This window comes from Misgurnus anguillicaudatus, chromosome 11 (genome assembly GCF_027580225.2).
Source record: "Misgurnus anguillicaudatus chromosome 11, ASM2758022v2, whole genome shotgun sequence".
Classification (NCBI taxonomy): domain Eukaryota; kingdom Metazoa; phylum Chordata; class Actinopteri; order Cypriniformes; family Cobitidae; genus Misgurnus; species Misgurnus anguillicaudatus.
Genome location: NC_073347.2, coordinates 22,825,202 through 22,847,953, shown reverse-complemented (window position 1 = coordinate 22,847,953; position 22,752 = coordinate 22,825,202). Strand labels below are relative to the sequence as shown.

Here is a 22,752-nt window from a genome sequence, read left to right as displayed (position 1 = left end):
CCCCCATATATCTGAATCAGAAAAGTTTTTTTATTTTTTTATTACAATAAACAAATAGCAATTTGCTATGTGTATATTAAAGGGGACATATAACAAAAATCTGACTTTTTCCATGTTTAAGTGCTATAATTGGGTACCCGGTGCTTAGAAAATGTGAAAAAGATCAACCCAGTAACTTAGTTTTGGTAAAAAAAGTATTTAAAATTTGGTTCCCCTGTGATGTCAGAAGGGGATAATACCGCCCCTTAATCTGCACTATCCAACCACTGCTCTCCCATTTAGTGCAGAGATCAGCTCATTTGCATTTTGCAAAGGACACACCCCAAAATGGCAAATTTTTGCTCACACAAAGTAGCAATTTTAACATGCTATAATAAATGATCTATATAGTATCTTGAGCCAAAACTTCACGTACATACTCTACGAACACCAAGATTTATTTTACATCGTAAAAAAGTCTTGTGAAATATCCCCTTTAAGACTTTTTTCATATATTGTTTATTTCTACAAAACATCTGGAAATGTAACATATTTGTGCACTGGTTGATAAACATATGCAAATGAAGCACAGGTGGTTCTTACCGAAAACCCCATAGGCAGATAGGGAGCTGTTGCACACGGTGTAGCGAGCCTGGTTCTGCCACCACAGATGCTTCATTGGAAAACAGAAGCACTTATCAACTTCCTGATCATGCAAGATGTGGTGACGGGAACTGCAATGATAAGGCCACAAATCACACACATCAGGGGGAACATGTGTAACAAGTGCATTCATTAGCATTACATTCATTCACAAGAATATGGCTTTATTGCTCAGTTTCTGTTTTACTACACTTATTTTGCAAGATCACCAAAAATAACTGAGCGCAGCAAGTAGTAAAAATAAAGACAAAATAAAACCTAACCCTATAAAAGTACAGTATATATACAGCCTTTATATTGGGAAAATACTGTACATTCTTGAAACAGAATTACAGTCAGCTGAAAGAAATAGCTTAAACAAAAATAACTTCACATCCCATGTCTTCAATTTGTATTTATTACACAACAATTAAATGTTAGGTTGTAACATACAAATAAGTACCGTAAATAATTCAAAATTGACAGATACAGTTACGCTAGTGGATAATGTTGTGAAATGAATTTAGCCTCAAGGAAATTGTTCAGGCTAATCGAGGTCTGTCTGTTATGCTCATTTAATCACAATTGTAAATCAAAAGTGGCTCTTTGTCTTGTCCCTGGTGGGCAGCTCTGGAAACACAGAGAATCATGGGAGTAAACCGCTTCTTCGATGCATCAGCTGTGTGTTGGTTTCATCAATCAAGGGACCAGAGCACAGTACTTAGTGCATTCCCAAACACACTAGACTGAATCAATTACTCACAGCCATTAACTCCCTAAGTAACAAGCAGAACCAGCAGACTGGAGAACAGCAATATGTTCACTCCTCAAGCCTTTGCGTGAGATAGAAACTAAGATACTTCACACATCCACCGGCAGACAACCTGCTTCAATAAATAGGCTCATAACGCACAGGCGCGACTTCGCTGACGTTCTTTTGCTCATTTTAGTTTCAATGTGTTCTATCAAAGTCTCACCGTTTTCTAAACAAAGCATAAAACGCTCCAGTAGAGACCATTGAGGGAAAATCTAGAGTTTGAATTGTAAAGCAAACCAGTAAATAATGTCATGTGCAGTGTAATAAATTCAGCCATGGAAGGAGAATGTTGACGTCTCAGTTTTACTAAAATGCAAACTAAACAAACAATATCTTTACACAAAACCAAAGTGAACAGACGTATGTGTTTGTACTGCTGCAAAGTGGCATCAAACTGGTTTCCTTCAGAAGCAAAACCATGACGGCACCATGTGGTCAAATCACGTTCTCCCTATGAACACTGTCAGCTGACGTCATTTGTGAGTGGACATTTTACGCCTTTTAATGGAGGCACAAAATATAAACCTGGTTCTTTTCAACAATCTGCACGATTGCCATCTTTAAAGAAAATCATATTGCTTAGGAATGACAAAATTCCACTTTTTGCTTCCTCCATGCATTGTAAAATTGAATAAAGGTGTGACTAGTTTGTGGAAATGGATTTATACTAGTGCTGTCAAACGATTACTCGCGATTAATCGTATACAAAATACAAGTATATGTTTGCATTATCTATGTTTGTGTCCTAGGCGTTATTATTATGTTTATATAAAACCAGACACATGCATGTATAACTTTAGAATTTTTTTATATGTACAATTTTTTTTATTTATAAGATAAAATATATAGAAATATACATTTATATACACTCACCTAAAGGATTATTAGGAACACCATACTAATACTGTGTTTCAGAACTTCAGAACTGCCTTAATTCTATGTGGCACTGATTCAACAAGGTGCTGAAAGCATTCTTTAGAAATGTTGGCCCATATTGATAGGATAGCATCTTGCAGTTGATGGAGATTTGTGGGATGCACATCCAGGGCACGAAGCTCCCGTTCCACCACATCCCAAAAATGCTCTATTGGATTGAGATCTGGTGACTGTGGGGGCCATTTCAGTACAGTGAACTCATTGTCATGTTTGAAATGATTCAAGCTTAGTGACATGTTGCATTATCCTGCTGGAAGTAGCCATCAGAGGATGGGTACACGGTGGTCATAAAGGGATGGACATGGTCAGAAGCAATGCTCAGGTAGGGTGTGGCATTTAAACAATGCTTAATTGGCACTAAGGGGCCTAAAGTGTGCCAAGAAAACATCCCCCACACTATTACACCACCACCACCAGCCTGCACAGTGGTAACAAGGCATGATGGATCCATGTTCTCATTCTGTTTACGCCAAATTCGGACTCTACCATCTGAATGTCTCAACAGAAATCGAGACTCGTCAGACCAGGCAACATTTTTCCAGTCTTCAACTTTCTAATTTTGGTGAGCTTGTGCAAATTGTAGCTTATTTTTCCTATTTGTAGTGGAAATGAGTGGTACCCGGTGCAGTCTTCTGCTGTTGTAGCCCATCCGCCTCAAGGTTGTGCGTGTTCTGGCTTCACAAATGCTTTGCTGCATACCTCGGTTGTAATGAGTGGTTATTTCAGTCAAAGTTGCTCTTCTATCAGCTTGAATCAGTCGGCCCATTCTCCTCTGACCTCTAGCATCAACAAGGCATTTTTGCCCACAGGACTGCCGCATATTGGATGTTTTTCCCTTTTCACACCATTCATTGTAAACCCTAGAAATTGTTGTGTGTGATAATCCCAGTAACTGAGCAAATTGTGAAACACTCAGACCAGCCCGTCTGGCACCAACAACCATGCCACTCTCAAAATTGCTTAAATCACTTTTCTTTCCCATTCAGTTTGGAGTTCAGGAGATTGTCTTGACCAGGACCACACCCTTAAATGCATCAAATCTTTTTCTTTATTATTTTATGTATTTCTTTAATACATACATGAATGTGTGTGTATTTATATATACAAAATAATTACACACAGGACACACACATATATTATGTAAACTTAAACTTTTATTTTGTATCCGATTATTCACAATTAATCATTTGATAGCCCTAATTTATTTTGTTCCTCTTTCTACATCTTGGCCAATGCGTCTTACATTAATAACAACCTTCAGCAAAGAGTTAAAGTCTGTGTACTCCACCTGAGCGCTTGCACACCTAAAATTATAAATTATAATTTTAAAATTTAAATTATAGATGCAACAGATACAATATAGCAGATATAGAAAGTCACCATATACATTTTCTCCTAAGGTACCCATTGCAACAAGCAAATAACGTCACTCTGTTGAAATAATGGACAAAGTGGCAAATCCTAAATGGTGCAGGGCTAGAAAGTAAACCCTCAATTACTTCTGCCAGTTTTTATACACACCATCCCATTGAAGTAAAGCAGCACTCTGTGTCAGGGAAATGTTTTTGCGGTGGATTGGTTTGATGCGCTAAGGCAGTTGTGCTTACAGGCTGGCAATAAAAAGTGTAACTGGAGGTCTATGTTGGTTAGGGTGATTTAGCAGAATTTAAGGCTACCAGATTGAAGTCGACTCCTTAAGTGCAATGGTCCCTCAGTGCCACTCCATCAATCCGCTATAGCTCCCTTGTGTCAACTGCTCAGTGAATGAAAATTATGACCCATGAGGAGCAATGAGACATTCCTATATCACAGAAGTGTAAGGATCATCTGTCAGGGCTTTGCCGATGTTCCACATCATTACCGCCATCATCTCCCAACGCTCTTATGTCAGCTTTCAGTGTTTCTCCCTAGTGGTCAAAGCCTAACAGTATGTAAGATATAATGTGCGGTTGATGAACTTGTGTATTTTGAATGCTGGGAACAACTTGCACATTTGGCGGCTCCTCATATCTTGACGTTTTTCTTGCTTTTTCTAGCAAGTCCTTTGGATGGACTAAAGTGTCAACCTCTCCAATGTGCCTATGCACCTCTTTATATAGACAGGTGGAGGTGGTGCAGCTCATGCTCTTTGGTTCTCCTTCTGGTGTAAAGAAATAATCCTTTATCACTATCCTTTTTTGAAACAGAAAGGTTCTTCATATGTTAAAGATCCTTTATGGAACCATTCAGCCAAAAATGCTTCTTCTATGACACTGTGTAGTACCCTTATTGGTAAAAGTATATGCCCACAGTCACATTTAGCCACTTCCTCCAGAAAAAAACAATTCACAGTATAGCCATACAGCCCACCAACCACCATCTTCATCAAAAACTCAGACGCATGACACATTTGTGACAAATTACTAATTAATGATTCATGGCACCTATGTGCTACAGCGTAGAGAAAACACAAGATTCAAGTCACAATTTATTCTCCAAGAAAAATCCCCTGAGCAATGTCACCGAGTGAAGAGTGACAAGGCTGCAGTTGTAAATAAAACGAGCTGTCGCAGGGCGAGACGAGGTGTCAGCTATCCGTACCGGAGGAATGGTTCGGTCCGAGGATCATAGTTTCTACGGCAACTCACATCTGAGGTTGGCTGGGGGAGCTGCGAGCCCATCAGAGAAGGAAAGCTTGGGTCAACGGGTGAGAAACGTGTCATCAGTAGAGCGAAAAGACACCGGCTCAACATCTAAACCTCCATCAATTGTCAGGAAACATTGTACAAACTGCACAGGAAATGCATCATTTCCTGATAGCACAGGAAATCAACAGTTGTGGAAAAGTGGTTCAGCTCGGGTTAAAGAGGTCAATTAGGATGAACCGTGGGAGTAATTCCAGGTGGACATTTCAGTCTGTTATGTGGGTACATAACATTTTCCTCTTGCTTAATGATTCAATAATTAGATTTTCATAGAGACACAAACCACAAACTATTGCAGTGTAACAACCCCCTCGGAGATGTGCTTGTCGGCATACTTCTTAAGCACGTGTTCCTCTTTAAAGATTTGGTTGTACATCAAGGGCTGAGTAAACATGGCTTAAGAAGGCCATGAGTAAACATACATAGGCTTAAGAAGGCTGAGTGGGCCCAATCTCATTGTGCACAAAACCACCGATAACACAATAATGCGTCATCAACATCAATACACAATATGCGTGTGTGTTATTCTCAAATTTTAAACAATAAAAGAATAATCAACAAACTGCATTCATACTTTGCATGTGTTCCTGTAGTTCAATTGGTAAAGCTTTGCGTTAATACTGCAAAAGGTCATGGGTTTGATCCGCAGGAAAGATGCATACTGATAAAATACATCCAAAGTCACTTTGGATAAAAGTGTCTGCCAAATGCATTCATGTAAATGCACTTTTTGTTAAAAAAAAAAATCCCATGCAACCTCCACAGACCCTCAGTGGGTTTGAAAAAGATTGTGCTTCTCAAACCAGGAACTTTTGGAACTCAAGTATTTACCAGGTCTATCACCACATGCTTATTGAATGTGTGTTTGTCCACTCTGCAGCGACTCTCCACACATACATCACAGCTCTGAAACATCAGCCTTGACATGGTAGATGGGTGCGTTGAGCGCACAAGCTATGTCTGTGGAGTAGGGAGAAGAATGTGCCATTTGGAGATACGTGGTGAATCCAATCTGGCAACAGATAGCGAAATCAATCTAAAACATACTGAAAGGTCAGGGGTGATGTCTTTGCATACAAACACAAGCTTATCACCACTAACTAACCTGTTAAGCTGTTAACCTGATTATTGACCACAATGTGGATGTTGCCATGTGTGGAATAAGAAGGGAGTTCACTGAGGTGAAAGGTTTCATAGACGACTCCCTGACCCGCTTCTGCAGCATCACAAGAACATAAGACACTTTAAGACAGTGTATATTAGCATTTATTAAGTGAAAAAATGGCAACCCATTTCAGTGACTAGTGAGCATGCACACTGTAAGTTATAAACACACACACACACACACACACATACCCGTAGCATCACTGCAACTGGGGGAAAAGCACCTTGATCAGGGGGACCTAAGTCGCTTCTTGAAAGTCTTGAGAATCAAACCAGCAATCTTTGGGTTACAAGCCCAACTTTCTAACCACTTGTAGCATTCTCTCTGTCAGAAAACGTCATGATGGAGTTTCAAACGTATGTTGTATCCACCACATTGTTGCTAAACATGAATTCCACCCCAGTATGACATCTGAAACAATCAAAGCAAATTCATGCAAATTTGCCCACATTCTCATTGATGTAAATTATTTCATTAATGCATTCATTTCTAGAGTATAATTAAACACCAACATAATGTAAGTGATAAGCTCATCAAAATTGCCAAAATTACATCCTTTCAGTATAAATGAATGTTAGGATTAAGTAAATCAGTCAAAGCACAAAACCAACTAATGATGAATGAAGAAACGCTTCTGCGCACATATTAGATGATATCAGAGAAATCTAACCTTTACCCACCTCAAGTCTGCGTACGATTTCTCTCAGTAGGAGTGTAGTTTCATTTCCCCCAAAATGTGGTTGGTGGCAACTGAAATGTCTTGCACATACAAGATTCTTCCGAGCCAGATTGAAGCAAAAACATTTAAATAAAAAGCAACAAATACAAATTTTTGTATTAGACTGCGTAATTGGGAGCTGTGCAATTTAAATATTATTATAAGGGGTGCACCGATATATCAGCCAATGATGCTTGCTATGGTTCTCAATGAATTACGATGAAATCCCACTACATCCAAAAGCCAGAGGGCGCTCTCGTGCATAAACTCAATATGCGCTGCAAAAAAAGAACCATAAACACGCAGCTCCAGGAAATGGAAATAAAGGATATTCAAGATTTTCGTGATAATAAAGAATGTGTATAATGATTATGTTTGATGAGTGTTTCTTTTTCAAATGCATGTTTTAAACGACTCAAACTAACAGTAATTTCATATCGATAAGGACTAATGCTGCGTTTACACCAACCGCGTTTGAGGCGTCAAAATCGCATTTACCGTGCCTAGTTTGCCGCTTGAACAGTTTGAATGCATTTGCACATCTAGAGCGAAGTAGACGCGCGGAAAAAGCAAGCATTTGACGCACATCAGAGGCAAAATCCGCTTCTTGTGGGAGGAGCAAGTGCTATGCGGTTGTCTGTTTGCAAGATGACTGATGTTGATTGTGCATTTACAGAGAGAGTTACCGGTTTGTATTTGGTAACCTTACTATGGGGGAAAATAAACAGTGCGGGTCGATAAATGTCACGTGACTTAAAAGTGAAATGTGTATTACAACTTACCAGGTTGCCCAATGTCCTCACTGACACCCTTTCAAGCAAGCTCCTTTTTATTCCTGTCTCTATAGAAATAAGACTTGTGTCGTATAGCTCCAGGTGACTACTTAGGGACAATATCAAGCGTTCCTTCAGGGGGCTGCCGCCACAGCAGCAAGCAGGCTCCTGATTGGTTAACGCTGTGTGAAATTCTGCCAAAGTTCAAATTTTTCAACTCGGGCGTCAGCCGCAAATTCGCGTCAAACGCAAAATGCAAAAAAAAGCACCATTTGCTCGTACCGCACCAGGCGCCTCATTCGCGCAGCGAGAGCTCCAGACGCATGTCAATGCGTCTTCACATTGACTTAACATTGAAATCACTTGTGCTTCACGCCTCTACCGTGGCTGGTGTAAACGCAGCATTAGGCTACTGATCAAAAGCCATACATGAAATAGCTGTGAATAATATGCGATTCAGAATCGTTATGGGCCAGGTATTAGTAGTGTATATTGGCATTTATCTTCACATCCCTAATTATTATATTAATTAATATTGTGATGTTTTTCAGGTTTTACCTCACAATCCTGATCACTCATTTTTAATGCCTGAAGTACACACACAATAAGACATTTAGGAAAACCCTAAAATTCCTTTACGAAAAAATATTATGGCATAAGTAATATAAAAATTATATCACCTGGTAAATTTAGCATTATTACTAATTTCATGGTTAGTGAAAAATTTAAATATTGAAACAAATCCATTCAATGCAAGCAACCATAGTTAAGTTATGCATCCTGTACATAACACGGGGTCTATCAGAAGACATGGGTCTCCTCAAGATAGGAGCACACATAAGAGGAGACAGGTGCAAATGTAATTAAAGCCACAACGCAGATAAAGAGGGCAGCGAATGGAAAGATACATCATACCGAAATTAAGTGCCTTCTGGTTCAATACACACCCTCATTAGCTGTGTGGAGGCTATGGGAAAAAACTATGACAAAACCCAACCTGACCCACACAATGCAAGTATATCTAGAAAAAAAGGCACGTTTTGAGAGATCTTCTCACTGGCTATTACTCTCTTTTTCGATCTGTTATGAGAACATGTCCTACATCCTTCTATTCTGTAGACACTAAAGGCAATCGGACCCGACAGGAGCAAAGGGGAAGATTTATGGGCCTTTATCTCAGATAACATTAACCTGTGCTTGCGATTCTGTCTCTCCCCTCCAGCCGCTGTCGCTGTCTGAGATCAGGAATCTGTAATGGCTAAATGAGGAATTGTTTGGCTGACCACTTACACGACTACACAGCCAGTAACACACACACACTCCCTTTCCATTAATCTAGCTATATGAGTCACCATATAACCAAAATGCAAGCACTGGTACAAGCAGCGATACTAAAGTTCATTACAATAATCTTGATCTGATATAATATGAAGTGCTATCAGCTCTGATTATGAGCTTGGGAAAGCAACTTCCAATGGTCTTTTGAAGCCCTTGGCAAAACTGAAAAGACTGAATTACACACATGGGCATCTCGGAAACGGCACAGCACAGTTGGGAAATATACATTTAGCATATTTAATAGTTAATATTTAGAATTTTAATAATATTGGGGTCTGTTATTCGTTGAATGTCCAATACCAGCATATCATGAAAGATTTTTTTCAGTCAGCTCCAACAATCTAATTTTCAGTCCATAATTAAAAAGGAGATGTATGCGGCGGATGGGCGCAGTCTTGTTGCTACAGTGACGTATAAATATTGCGGCTGGGGTTCGCAAGGTCAACCACCAATTACATTACACACAACTCGGGTAGCAAACGCTGGTTAATGCAGTCGTGTTAGCAAAAGAGAGAGAGAGACAATGTCAATGATATGTAAAAGAAAAGTAAACATTTATATAAGGTAGAAGATGCCTATAAAGTACAATAGTTTATTTGCAATTATTAAAAGAGCTTCTGTACAAAGAAAGTGCATCTCTCTCAGCAGTTACAGTATTAAACACACAATAGGGGTGGATAAAATATGAAAACATCTTAAGAATGAGCCTCAAGCATTATGGAAGTTATCAATTTTGTCTTTAAATCAAATATTACAGTGTAATTATAGCTGATACTAAAGACATCTTCATCCTCATACATAAAGCAGTACTGAGTATAGGATTTCTCACCAAGCATGTCGATTGACGTGATCAGATCTGAGGGACTTTATGGGATGGAGATCTGCTGTAAAGATGAGGGTCTAGTTGGGGTCTAATTTTCTCATTTGTTTACCTAAAAGCATTTGAGAGATGACTGAACTTGATTCAATATCTCCATACACAAAGTTGATCATTTACATTTATGAACAAACCGGACCAGAAAGTGCAATTCCTTAACTGGAGGCTTGCTGACCCGCACAAACCAGAAAAATAACACAACACATGACTGAAAACTTCCCAGGGATTCACACCAAGTTGAACATACAACCCCAACAGGATGGTAAGAGGAAAAGATAAAAAATGCCTTTGCCAAAAGACAGAATTTAATAAATCCCTATGATACTTCGTTAATTAATTTGAGGAAGCAGGGAAAATATTACCACCTGTTTTGATTCCAGCAATCTCTTTGATATTTTCATTTTCAAAAGAAAGAAAATGTCTAATTAGGCTAGAATTAATCACGTGATTTGCATAACTACTCAGGGACGCTATAACATGTATGGATTTACGAGCACTTGACTTGTTTCAGTCCCCTGAACACCAGTGCCAATGACTGAATATGATCTTTATCAAAAATTCTTCTTGTAGATTATTTTAATAAAACATCTTCTGTCTTATCCAGATCCAATCTGATTAGAGTGTGTACAGTTAAATGATCCTCCACCTTTTATTGTGACATAGCTGGTGTCTCAGACATGGCTCACCTGTGGAGCAGTGTACATGGACAAACACCTCTCTCATGTTTCCTTGGACTGTTGGCTTGTGCATTACGGACACATGCATTCCAAGACGAGCCAGAACTGGTTCATAAATGTTTCATTATTCATTTGTCAAAGGACATCTCATACTAAACTATTTCTGGAAAGTAGTTTACAGAATGGTACGTAACAACAATAGAGCTGCATGGATATTTAAGCAACCACACTATATTAACTCGATATTACATCTGGATGTTAGTCCAACGTTGGGTTTTGACGTCAAGCCAATGCTGTTTTTTTATGTAAATTTGATGTTACATCTGGATGTCAGTCCGATGTTGGATTTTGACGTCAGGCCAACGTTTGTTTTTGACGTCAACCAGACGTAACAGTTTGACATCAGACCACTGTTGGTTTTTGACATCAACTTGATGTTACATCTGGATGTCAGTCTGATGTTGGGTTTTGACGTCAACCTGACATTAAAGCTTGACATCAGGCTAACGTTGGTTTTTGGCATCAACTCGATGTTACATATGGATAAAAAAAGTCCAACGGTGGATTTTGACGTCAACCCAACGTTACATCTGGACATTGGGTTTTGATGTCAACCCTACATTACAGTTTGACGTCAGGCCATAGTTGGTTTTTGATGTCAACTCGATGTTACATCTGGACATAAGTCCTACGTTGGATTTTGACGTCAACCCAACGTTACATCTGGACATTGGTTTTTGATGTCAACCCTACATTACGGTTTGACGTCAGGCCACACTGTAAAAAAATTCTGTAGAAATTACAGTATTACTGGGTATTACTGGCAACTAGCTGCCAGTAACTTACTGTAGATTTTACATTTATGTTATTTACTGGCAACAGTTTGTTCAAAGTTAAATGAACATGAAACATTTTCAGTCTTTATCTTCTAAAGTAAGTTACTGGCAACCAGCTGCATAATTACAGCTAATTTTTTACAGTGCAATGTTGGTTTTTGATGTCAACTCGATGTTACATCTGGACATAAGTCCAACGTTGGATTTTGACGTCAACCCAACGTTACATCTGGATGTTGGTTTTTGATGTCAACCCTACATTACAGTTTGACATCAGGCCAATGTTGTTTTTTTACGTCAACTAGATGTTACATCTGGATGTAAGTCCAACATTGGGTTTTGGTGTCAACTCAATGTTACATCTTGATGTCAGTCCAATGTTGGGTTTTGACTTCAGGCCAACGTTTGTTTTTGACGTCAACCTGACGTTACAGTTTGACCTCAGGCCAATGTTGGTTTTTTATGTCAACTTGATGTTACAGTTTGACGTCTGGCCAATGTTGGTTTTTGATGTCAACTTGATGTTACATCTGGATGACAGTCCAATGTTGGGTTTTGGCATAAAGCTAATGTTTGTTTTAGACGTAAACCTAACGTTACAGTTTGATGTCAGGCCAATGTTGGTTTTTGATATCAACTTGATGTTACACCTGGATGTCAATCTGACGTTGGATTTTGACGTCAACCTGACTTTAAAGCTTGATTTCAGGCCAAAGTTGGTTTTTGGCATCAACTCGATGTTACATCTGGATGTCAGTCCGACATTGTGTTTTGACGTCAACTGATGTTACAGTTTGACTTTAGGCTAATGTTGAGTTTTGATGTCAACTTGATGTTACAGTTTGAAGTCTGGCCAATGTTGGTTTTTGATGTCAACTTGATGTTACATCTGGATGACAGTCCGATGTTGGGTTTTGACATAAAACTAATGTTTGTTTTAGACATCAACCTAACATTACAGTTTGATCTCAGGCCAATGTTGGTTTTTGATATCAACTTGATGTTACATCTGGATGTCAATCTGACGTTGGATTTTGACTTTACCTGACTTTAAAGCTTGACTTCTGGCCGAAGTTGGTTTTTGGAATCAACTCGACGGTATATCTGTATGTCAGTCTGACATTGGGTTTTGACGTCAACTGACGTTACAGTTTGACTTTAGGCCAATGTTGGGTTTTGACGTCAACTGACGTTACAGTTTGACTTTAGGCCAATGTTGAGTTTTGATGTCAACCGAAGGATACATTTGGATGTCAGTCCGAAGCTGGGTTTTGACGTCAAGCCAACATTGGCTTTTAACATCAACCTGACGTTACAGTTTGACTTCAGTCCAATGTTGGGTTTTGATGTCAACCAAAGGTTACACTTGGATGTCAGTTCGATGTTGGTTTTTGAAGTCAAGCCAACATTGGTTTTTGACGTCAGGCCAAAGTTGACTTTTGACATCAACTTGATGTTACATCTGGATGTCAGTCTGATGGTGGGTTTTGACGTCAACCCGACAATACAGCTTGACATCAGGCCAAAGTTGGTTTTTGACGTCAGCTCGAGGTTACATCTGGACATCAATCCAATGTTGGTTTTGATGTCAACCGGATGTTACATTTGGATGTCAGTCCGATGTTGGGTTTTGACATCAACCTGACGTTACAGCTTGCTGTCAGTCCAGGGTTAGTTTATGATGTTAAGTCAATGTAACAGCTTGACGGCAATACAACTTTGGTGTCTGATGTCAATCCGACTAAATTCCAGAGAACACACATACTGATCAAATGAATAGCTTAAAAGCACTCCAAGTCTCTTCAAAAAAAATGTGTCTGCCAAAGGTATAAAACATAAATAACTCTATACAAAGCTATACCAACGCTGTTAAATTGCTTAAACTATTTATTCCTCATGTAGGCTACAGGGCCGGCAGTTCTGGTCAATCCTGACATGACAAATTTATTTGCACATTTAAAACAACCTCTGCTCGCAGTCGCTTCCTGCTCATTTACACGATGCAAGTATATTGTCGGACAGTCACAAAGATGCATGGAGTTTACGGTTTGTTTACAGCTGTACCCATCTGGTCATATGTTACCAATAAAGATGCCTGCTTCATCTCTATGAGCTCAGAAATAAATGTCACCTTGAGCTGCAGAGATCCGCTTGAGTTCATCACATGCAGTCACATTTTCCTCTGGCTTGCGTTTCTTCCCTCCTGTCCATAATCTTGTAACGTCAAATCTGCCTTTATTCGAAGGTGGCACGGTGCGGTTGTTGCAGTTTAACGCTCAAGTAATTTCTGGTTTAGAGTAAGATAAATTATCCAAGATTTTGATAGTTAATTGAAAAACATTAAACATTTACAATTTGCAAAGCAATAGAGCCAATCTGTAAAAAAAAAACAGGAAATATGATACTTTATCAACATTCATGAACCATCATAATCATGTTTGCCACAAAACCTGTGCTTCACAAAATAATATCCTTCGTGCACCTGTTGAATTTAAAGGGGCCATGGCAGGAAAATCTGACTTTTTCCATGTTTAAGTGCTATGATTGGGTCCCCAGTGCTTCTATCAACTTAGAAAATGTGAAAAAGATCAACCCAATAACTTAGTTTTGGTAAACCATTCTCTGCAAGCACATGAAAAAATAGGTTGTTGAAATTGGGCTCTCCTTATGATGTCATAAGGAGCTCTTATTATAATAATACCACCCCTTAATCTGCACTATCCAACCACAACACTGCCATTTAGTGCAGAGAAAAGCACAATTGAGTTTAAATTGCAACAAACCACCATCATTGTGATCAGTGTTTGAATTTCATCAGCTCATTTGCATTTTTAAAGGATACACCCAAAATGGCACATTTTTGCACACACCTACAAAGTGGCAATTTTAGCATGCTATAATAAATTATTTATATGGTATTTTGAGCTTAAACTTCACATATGTGCTCTGGGGATACCAAAGATTTATTTGACATCTTAAAAAAGTCTTGGCCATGGCCCCTTTAAGGAATTACAATTATTGAATTTGTCGTTCTGTCATTTAATACTGTATAGTATTTTTTTTAACTACAGAGCAGGCTGACTTATCAAATTCATGCAGAAATAAATGAACACTGAAGAGTACTGAGGCTTGTATGAGGTTATCTGGTTTGAAATCACTTGTAGCAAGGTTTACAATAATATGGGTTAAACTAGTAAACCATTTAGTGAGACAGCAAAAAACAACTACAGATTAGAGAAACAGTTAAACAGTAATAATAACAGACAAGTATACAAACTCACAATCACTGTTCAAAATGAATACAATAAAACATTTATAGAAATGACATCAGGCCAGAGTTGTGCTATGGGGCCTATAATGAGAACATTGATATTTTCAGTTAAATCTAATTCTTAATCATTTCATACAATTAGGTTTTCCTAATGTTCGAAGGGAATGTGCAGAATTCTCTTATACATGTGATTTCAGTCATCTAGATCGATGGTCTTTATGTTGCTGGATTTTACAGTCTGAGCTAATTACCTTCCCACCCCCTCAATAGCTTCAAACTAGTTTCATCAGTCTTAGTGGCCAACCACCAGAAAAAGAAAGCATTGTCATCAATCATGACTGAGTTGCTATCATATGCTTATGATTAAACTACAGCGTTAAGACAACAGGTGGCAAAATGCCAAACGCATCAATGATTTTCCCACATCATGCACATCCTTTCATATGTGGAATATACAGCAACTCTCACTTTTAAATAGAGATGTTCACATTAGATGAAAACACAGAGTGAAATGGTAATCTGCACATTGGTATAAGTAGATCTAGGATTGTGGTGCTATTATACATGTCATTATAATAAAACAACCACATTCATCCTTGTAACAACCGTTTCTGTTTGGTCCGTGAGCAGCACTAAAGTGCCTAATCGAAACCCAAGATTGGAACAAAAAAGCATCTTGTAACCAAGTATAAGTAAGGTCATGTAATTATGAGTGGAAATGCCATTTTGGTGCTCTCTGACTTTAGCTCTTGAAATAGATGGAGCCAGGAGCCTCTGTTTCCAGACATCTTATTAAAAGCAGCAGTTATTTGAAAAAACAACATATGATACACTCTTGATGCAAACCTTATAAACAAATGCTGAAAGTAACTCATTTCACTGACATTTACATTTCTATGAGCTTGTTAAGTCTGACGTCATGCATTGCTTCCAAATGCCATAGGGAAATAACAAAAAATCACAGTGATATACACCCGTATCATAATTCAAACCTACCAAAAACACTTGATCCTAATTTTTATCTCCATAACAAAATCCGAGACGATCGGACATGGATTTTTACGAATTATTGATATTGCTGTCAGTGATTCCACAAGTCTGGAGACTTGGAGTTTATAACATTTTCGCTTAAAATGTGTGATATGAATAAATGGTGCTGTTTAAATAATATCCTCTATTGAAATGAGTGGAGGCTTGGACCCAGAAACAGTATTCCTTACCTCATGACTTAACAAGCCCATTATGGTTTGACCCATTAATAACCTCAATTTTTGTGAAAGGATCATCTTTGGAACGCCAAGTGCTGCAAGATGAATTATTGAAAGCATCAGGAGTAAATTAAGATGAAGACTTTAGTGATCAAAAGAGGACAATTAGTTAATCTGATAAATAAGGTCAAGTTAAAATTGGTCTCCCTGTCATCATTACTTTCAAAGAACAAGTCAAAAGCACACCGAACACATTATTTTTTTAAGTATGGATAAATAGCTCATTTACACTCACCTAAAGGATTATTAGGAACATCTGTTCAATTTCTCATTAATGCAATTATCTAATCAACCAATCACATGGCAGTCGCTTAAATGCATTTAGGGGTGTGGACCTGGTCAAGACAATCTCCTGACCTCCAAACTGAATGTCAGAATGGGAAAGCAATTTTGAGCGTGGCATGGTTGTTGGTGCCAGACGGGCCGGTCTGAATATTTCACAATCTGCTCAGTTACTGGGATTTTCACGCACAACCATTTCTAGGGTTTACAAAGAATGGTGTGAAAAGGGAAAAACATCCAGTATGTGGCAGTCCTGTGGGCGAAAATGCCTTGTTGATGCTAGAGGTCAGAGGAGAATGGGCCGACTGATTCAAGCTGATAGAAGAGCAACTTTGACTGAAATAACTACTCGTTACAACCGAGGTATGCAGCAAAGCATTTGTAAATCCACAACATGCACAACCTTGAGGCGGATGGGCTACAACAGCAGAAGACCCCTCCAGGTACCACTCATCTCCACTACAAATAGGAAAAAGAGGCTACAATTTGCACAAGCTCACCAAAATTGGACAGTTGAAGACTGGAAAAATGTTGCCTGGTCTGATGAGTCTCGATTTCTGTTGAGACATTCAGATGGTAGAGTCAGAATTTGGCGTAAACAGAATGAGAACATGGATCCATCATGCCTTGTCACCACTGTGCAGGCTGCTGGTGGTGGTGTAATGGTGTGGGGGATGTTTTCTTGGCACACTTTAGGCCCCTTAGTGGCAATTGGGCATCGTTTAAATGCCATGGCCTACCTGAGCATTGTTTCTGACCATGTCCATCCCTTTATGACCATCATGTACCTTCCTCTGATGGCTACTTCCAGCAGGATAATGCACCATGTCACAAAGCTTGAATCATTTCAAATTGGTTTCTTGAACATGACAATGAGTTCAATGTACTAAAATGGCCCCCACTGTCACCAGATCTCAACCCAATAGAGCATCTTTGGGATGTGGTGGAGGGGAGCTTCGTGCCCTGGATGTGCATCCCACAAATCTCCATCAACTGCAAGTTGCTATCCTATCAATATGGGCCAACATTTCTGAGCACCTTGTTGAATCAATGCCACATAGAATTAAGGCAGTTCTGAAGGTGAAAGGGGGTCAAACACAGTATTAGTATGGTGTTCCTAATAATCCTTTAGGTGAGTGTACATGCACTCTGTATAAATCTATATACACCTTGAACATCACAATTTATTTGTATAAATATTTTTTTCAAAATGATATCAATGCCTGCCACTGAATTTGTAATTGAGCATAAATAATTAAATATACATTGATCTATGCGTACGTACACTCTAAAAGAAATGCTTGGTCATTTTCAACCCAGCACTGGGTCAAATTAAATTAACCCAGAAAATGTTTATATTTGACCCAACAATGGTTTAAACAACACAGGATAGATTAAATTACAACCCAAGGGGTTTGTCCCTTTGTGACCGAACGCTGGGTTGAAAATGATCTGTAACATGTTTTTATTATAAAAAGGAGACCTCACCATAAGGAGTCAAGTTAAAATACATTTAATGAGCCACAATTGTGCTCATCTTTCTGTAGCTGCTGAATTATAGTCAATCCAGCTGTTAAAAGCTGGTGTTTGCTAATATCACAAGTAGAATATGAACATGCAGAATTACAAACTATTGGAAAATGCATTGTATTTTTGTTCACATATTAAAAAAACGCAAAGGAGAGACATATCAGATTCAACCATTTTAATTATCAAATTATAATAAAATAAAGAACACAACATGAAAATAATCACTACCTTTAAATATCAGCATTATTTCATAAAGTTTCCTGTAATCAAAACAACAACAGTAAAAACCTTAAGCGTAATAAATTGCTAAAAATGTCATGCAGAAATGATAGATAATTTGATATTGCAGCATTTCCATTAATGTGAACATACAAGTACTTTCTTCAGCATCTAATATTTCTTTCATTATCAAACATGTTCCAAATTCCCCTTCCGAGTATATGGCATAAAAATCGGATAGGTTTTGTGCAATACCTTTTATAATCAAGTGTCACAGGGACCTTAGTGTGTTTAGAGGTTTTCCATGCATAGTGTGTGTTAGACATCACCAGTACACATTTTAATCTGAATTGATGTTAGTTCCTGAATAAGTGCAGTGGAAAAAATCAATGCCTGTGTCTCCCAATTTTAAACTGGTCATTTAATTTCGCAAGTTCATGCAGTAAATCTGACCACCAGTAGATTTCTCTGTCGTCCCATAAATGTCAGCAAGCATAAAACTTAAATAAAATAATAACTGAATTATATTTGCCAAAAATAATGATTTACATATTGTCATACTTCCAAGAAACCTATTGGTAGAAATAAAGGCATAATGTGTTTCCCTAAAACACATCTAAAAATCACCTAAATTGTCTTTCTGAAGAAAAAGAAGGCATTTAAACAGGATCAGTCACTAGCCAGCATTAATGGCAGTTTGGAGGAGAGGTGGAAGGCTCAGTGTGGCTGGCGCTGGGACCTGGGTTGGGTTCTGGGTCTGGTTCAGAACTGACCTGCTCATAGAGGAACCCGTACAGACTGACATCAGGCCTCTGGGTGTTCTTAGACAGCACATTAGAGTACTGCTTTAACAGGCAATACAAAGTGCCTGAGAGACGGAAAAAGAGAGAGAGAGAAAAAAGAGAAGGGAAAAAAGATTTAAGGGATGGTGAGCATCATGGCGTCAGCAGAGTCCGAAGCCATTCATAAATCAAAGAGCGCTTGGCTTTACTGCGTTCTCCACTTTAGTACAATGGATAGCTGACAGCGTTTTCCCAAAAAAGCTTCAATAAATGTCACAAAGGAAAAATGGAACAGCGACGGCGGGGTCAGTTGAAGCAGAAAATCACATTGAACAGCACAAACAGAATCATTTCATTAGGTAAAACAAATCGTTCAATAATGCAGAAAACAAATGGGCACTATTTGGATTACATGAACTAGGTCCAAAAGCCTTAATGAACCATTTTACTTATCCAAAACGTTCTTCCCGGGCTGTCAGAATATGAAAATTATTGAATTTATTGAATAGATCTACAAAACAGCTTTAAAAATTATATTTGCTTCCTTTTAAAATGTAGTGAATTGACATTTAATGCTTTGGGTTAATACATCTAAAATGTATAGTACTCCGTCCAACCCGATCTCACAGCAATTGTACATATTATAGAAGGTTAATTAATGAAACCCCAGCACTTACCCTACACCAAACATCACGGGGGCAAAAAGCAAATGGCACAAAAAGGTATGGATGCAATCAAACAAATTCATATGAATTAACCACCTTGTAAATACGTATGAGATTGTGTTTAAGCTTCTCATACAGTACTATAGTGGTCTTCAACTACTCTTCTTTGAGGGCAAGATTTTAACATTGTAAATATGATGCGGGCCAAACTTTTACCCCTATTTTTACCTTTTAGGTCTATATATTTTTTACTTTATTTTTATATATATAAAAAGTCAGTACAATGCAATAATGACTTTCTTATTTAGTATTTTTGTCTTGTTTTCAGTACAAATATCTAATATTTCTTAAATTAAGATGCATTTTCTTAAAGAGCAAAATGACCTAAAAAAAACAAGCAAAAAAAACTGCCAATGGGGTAAGCAAATTTTTCTTGAATTTTTCTTGAATTTAGTGTTTAACTCTTTCACCGCCATTGACGAGATATCTCGTCAATGGCAGTGAAAGAGTTAAACACTAAATTCAAGAAAAATGTATATTGATGAGATATCTCCTCAATCAAGAGAAACCGCTTCCCTGCCAATGACAAGTATTTCCGGCTTTCCGCAATACCGCTATTATCCACCACTTTTTCCGCAACTTTTTAAACCCAAAAGTATTGCCCTATGGCAAGTGGCTGCATGTTCGTGTCTGTTTTAAAGATCGCTCTGAATGGGATCTCTATGAAAAGTCCGTCACAAAAATAGAATTATCTCAACTTTTTGCTCAAAATGTGGTGTTTTTGCAGAAAACTACCCATATTCAAAAGCTGATTACAAAAGAACTACTGAAGGTAGGATGAAACGTTTTTTTTTTTTGTTTGAAAGCAGAGGGTCTGTTCTTTCATTTGGTATATTGTATGTTTATATATCTAAAGAAGAACATTTTCTGGAAGGCATCAAACTTTTGTGAAAATCACGAAAAACACTGGCAACTTTTTTTAAAAAGCTGGCGGCGAAAGAGTTAAGAAGATTTTTTGCTTATCCCATTGGCAGATTTTTTTGTTTGTTTTATGCACAAAATCACTTAAATTTGATATTTTTGGTTTAAAAACTAGACTTATTTTTTTGGGTCGTTTTGCTCAAAAAGAAAAAGCATCTTAATGAAAGAATTTTTAGATATTTTTACTAAAAACAAGACAAAAATACTAAGAATTTTTTTTCTTGAAAATAATTTTTTGCAGTGTACTGTTGATAATATTTCATGCTTCTTGAGTTTCTATGATCCTTAAATTCTGTAAATAGTTAAGTTTTCATGGTTCTTTGGATTGGAAAAAGGTATTTGTTCCTAATTTACTTAGCATTCACAGCAACTTAAAGGAATAGTCTACTCATTTTCAATATTAAAATATGTTATTACCTTAACTAAGAACTGTTGATACATTCCTCTATCATCTGTGTGCGTGCACGTAAGTGCTGGAGGAACTATATTTTATAGCGTAATAGCACTTTTGGGAGTACTTCGACTCGGCGCAGTAACACCCTCCCTCTCCCATTATGAGAGTGAGAAGGGGAGCGGACTTTTCAGGCAAGTCGAGGTACTCCCAAGGGTGCTATTACGCCGTAGAATGTGGTTCCTCTTTTGGGTCCGCTTAGAAAGGCGCTACGTTTTATTTTGTACCGCCAAGCTTGCTCGTGTAGCTGCTCGTCTTAAATAGGAAAAACGTTAATGTGTTTGGTCACTTCTAACTTTGTCTCTGGATGGTGCAGTTGAATGAATGGGGCTAGGCTGGATGCTGTCGGGGCGTCGCGGCGCGCTCCGGCGCTTGCGTGCACGCACACAGATGATAGAGGGATGATTCAACAATTCTTAGTTAAGGTAATAACATATTTTAATATTGAAATGAGTAGACTATTCCTTTAATAGCAAACCAAACCTAAAGGCATAAGGCTACACTGCAAACAATTACTTTCTAACTTAGCATTTTTGTCTTGGTTTCAGTAGAAATATCTAAAAATTCTTAAATTAAGATGCATTTTCTTGTTGAGAAAAATTACTTAAAAAAACAAGTGTAGTTTTTAGACAAAAAAATAAACAATTTAAGTGAATTTGTGCATAAAACAAGCAAAAATATGTCAATGGGTCGAGAAAAAAAATCTTGAAATAAGATTTTTTTTAACCCTTAAAGCAAAAATTTCTCACCCCATTGGCAGATATTTTTGCTTGTTTTAAGCACAAACTCACCCAAATTTCATTTTTTTTTCTCTAAAAACTAAACCCACTTTCCTAGTTCATCTTGCTCATCAAGAAAATACTTATTAAAGATTTATTTTATATTTCTACTGAAAACAAGAAAAAATAATAAGATAAATATAATCTTTTGCAGTGTAAGGTCCCAATCTGATTGACGAGCTTTTCTGACATGTATTTTGCAACAGATTTTGCAGTCCATCCTAAACAATGCTTTTAGCCAATACAATGCATCATTGTACTGTATGCGTGTACATATGAGGATATTTTACCCTTTAAAAAAAGGAATTCCTCTGTTATAAGCGCAGACCAAGATATAAAAACTCTCTTCCCATGTAAACAAATTGCGTGATTTTTGACGTTGCATCACTTTCTGTTTTTGGTTCACTTAGATGTCTTTGGTTCGTTTCGCCTTCACATCTCAGACTGAGATCCACCTTTTCAGTGGCCTTTGTCCGATACTAATAGCACCAGAGTTTGATTTAAGTGTGAACACCCTCTAAATCAGATCTGCATGCAGCCGGACACTTACCAACAGTGACGTGTCTGTCTTTAAGAAAGGTATGCAGGTCATGCACGTCCCTCATGAGTTCTTCATCTCCAAAAGTGAAGTAGGCCACATCTCTCCCAGCCTCAGCAGCTGCCATCAGCTGCAACAGAGCTGGAAGGACAAATCAACAGGGTTGACACCGAGCAGCAGTTCCAGTCATAAAAGCCATAAAAACAGTTTAGGATGTATTTCATTTTCATCACAGTGACATACTGACTATAGAGCCATATTCTTTACCATAGAATTTACTACACGCATCTGTTAACAGTAATGAGATGTATGCATTTATGCATAGATTCCTGTCATGCATGTATGGAACATGAAATGAAAAGAGCAAAAGCCGATTACCCTTCCAACCCATTAACACAAGCAAAGGACAATCAACCATAATGGAGCACAAACAATACATTTTCTGACGGTCTCCTGTAATACTAAGTTAGATGTCTAACTTAAATGACTAAATACAATGCAATACATCATAGACTACATAGTGTGGATTCTTGCTTGCTTCACG

General features: G+C 37.9%; 2 protein-coding genes across 3 annotated transcripts in view; one reads left to right on the top strand and one right to left on the bottom strand.

Annotated features, from left to right (window-relative positions):
* The window catches only part of c11h10orf53 (chromosome 11 C10orf53 homolog), a 43,459-nt gene that overhangs the window by 10,211 nt on the left and 10,496 nt on the right, over positions 1–22,752 (top strand). The gene's annotated exons all lie outside the window — the stretch shown is intronic.
* parga (poly (ADP-ribose) glycohydrolase a) overlaps positions 17,954–22,752 on the bottom strand; it is a 40,299-nt gene continuing 35,500 nt past the window's right edge. The window contains exons 17-18 of the mRNA XM_073873331.1: positions 22,221–22,349; positions 17,954–18,880 (exon numbers count right to left, since the gene is read on the bottom strand). Coding sequence (XP_073729432.1) covers positions 18,699–18,880; positions 22,221–22,349 — 311 coding nt within the window. The 3' untranslated portion in view covers positions 17,954–18,698. The remainder of the gene's footprint in view (positions 18,881–22,220; positions 22,350–22,752) is intronic.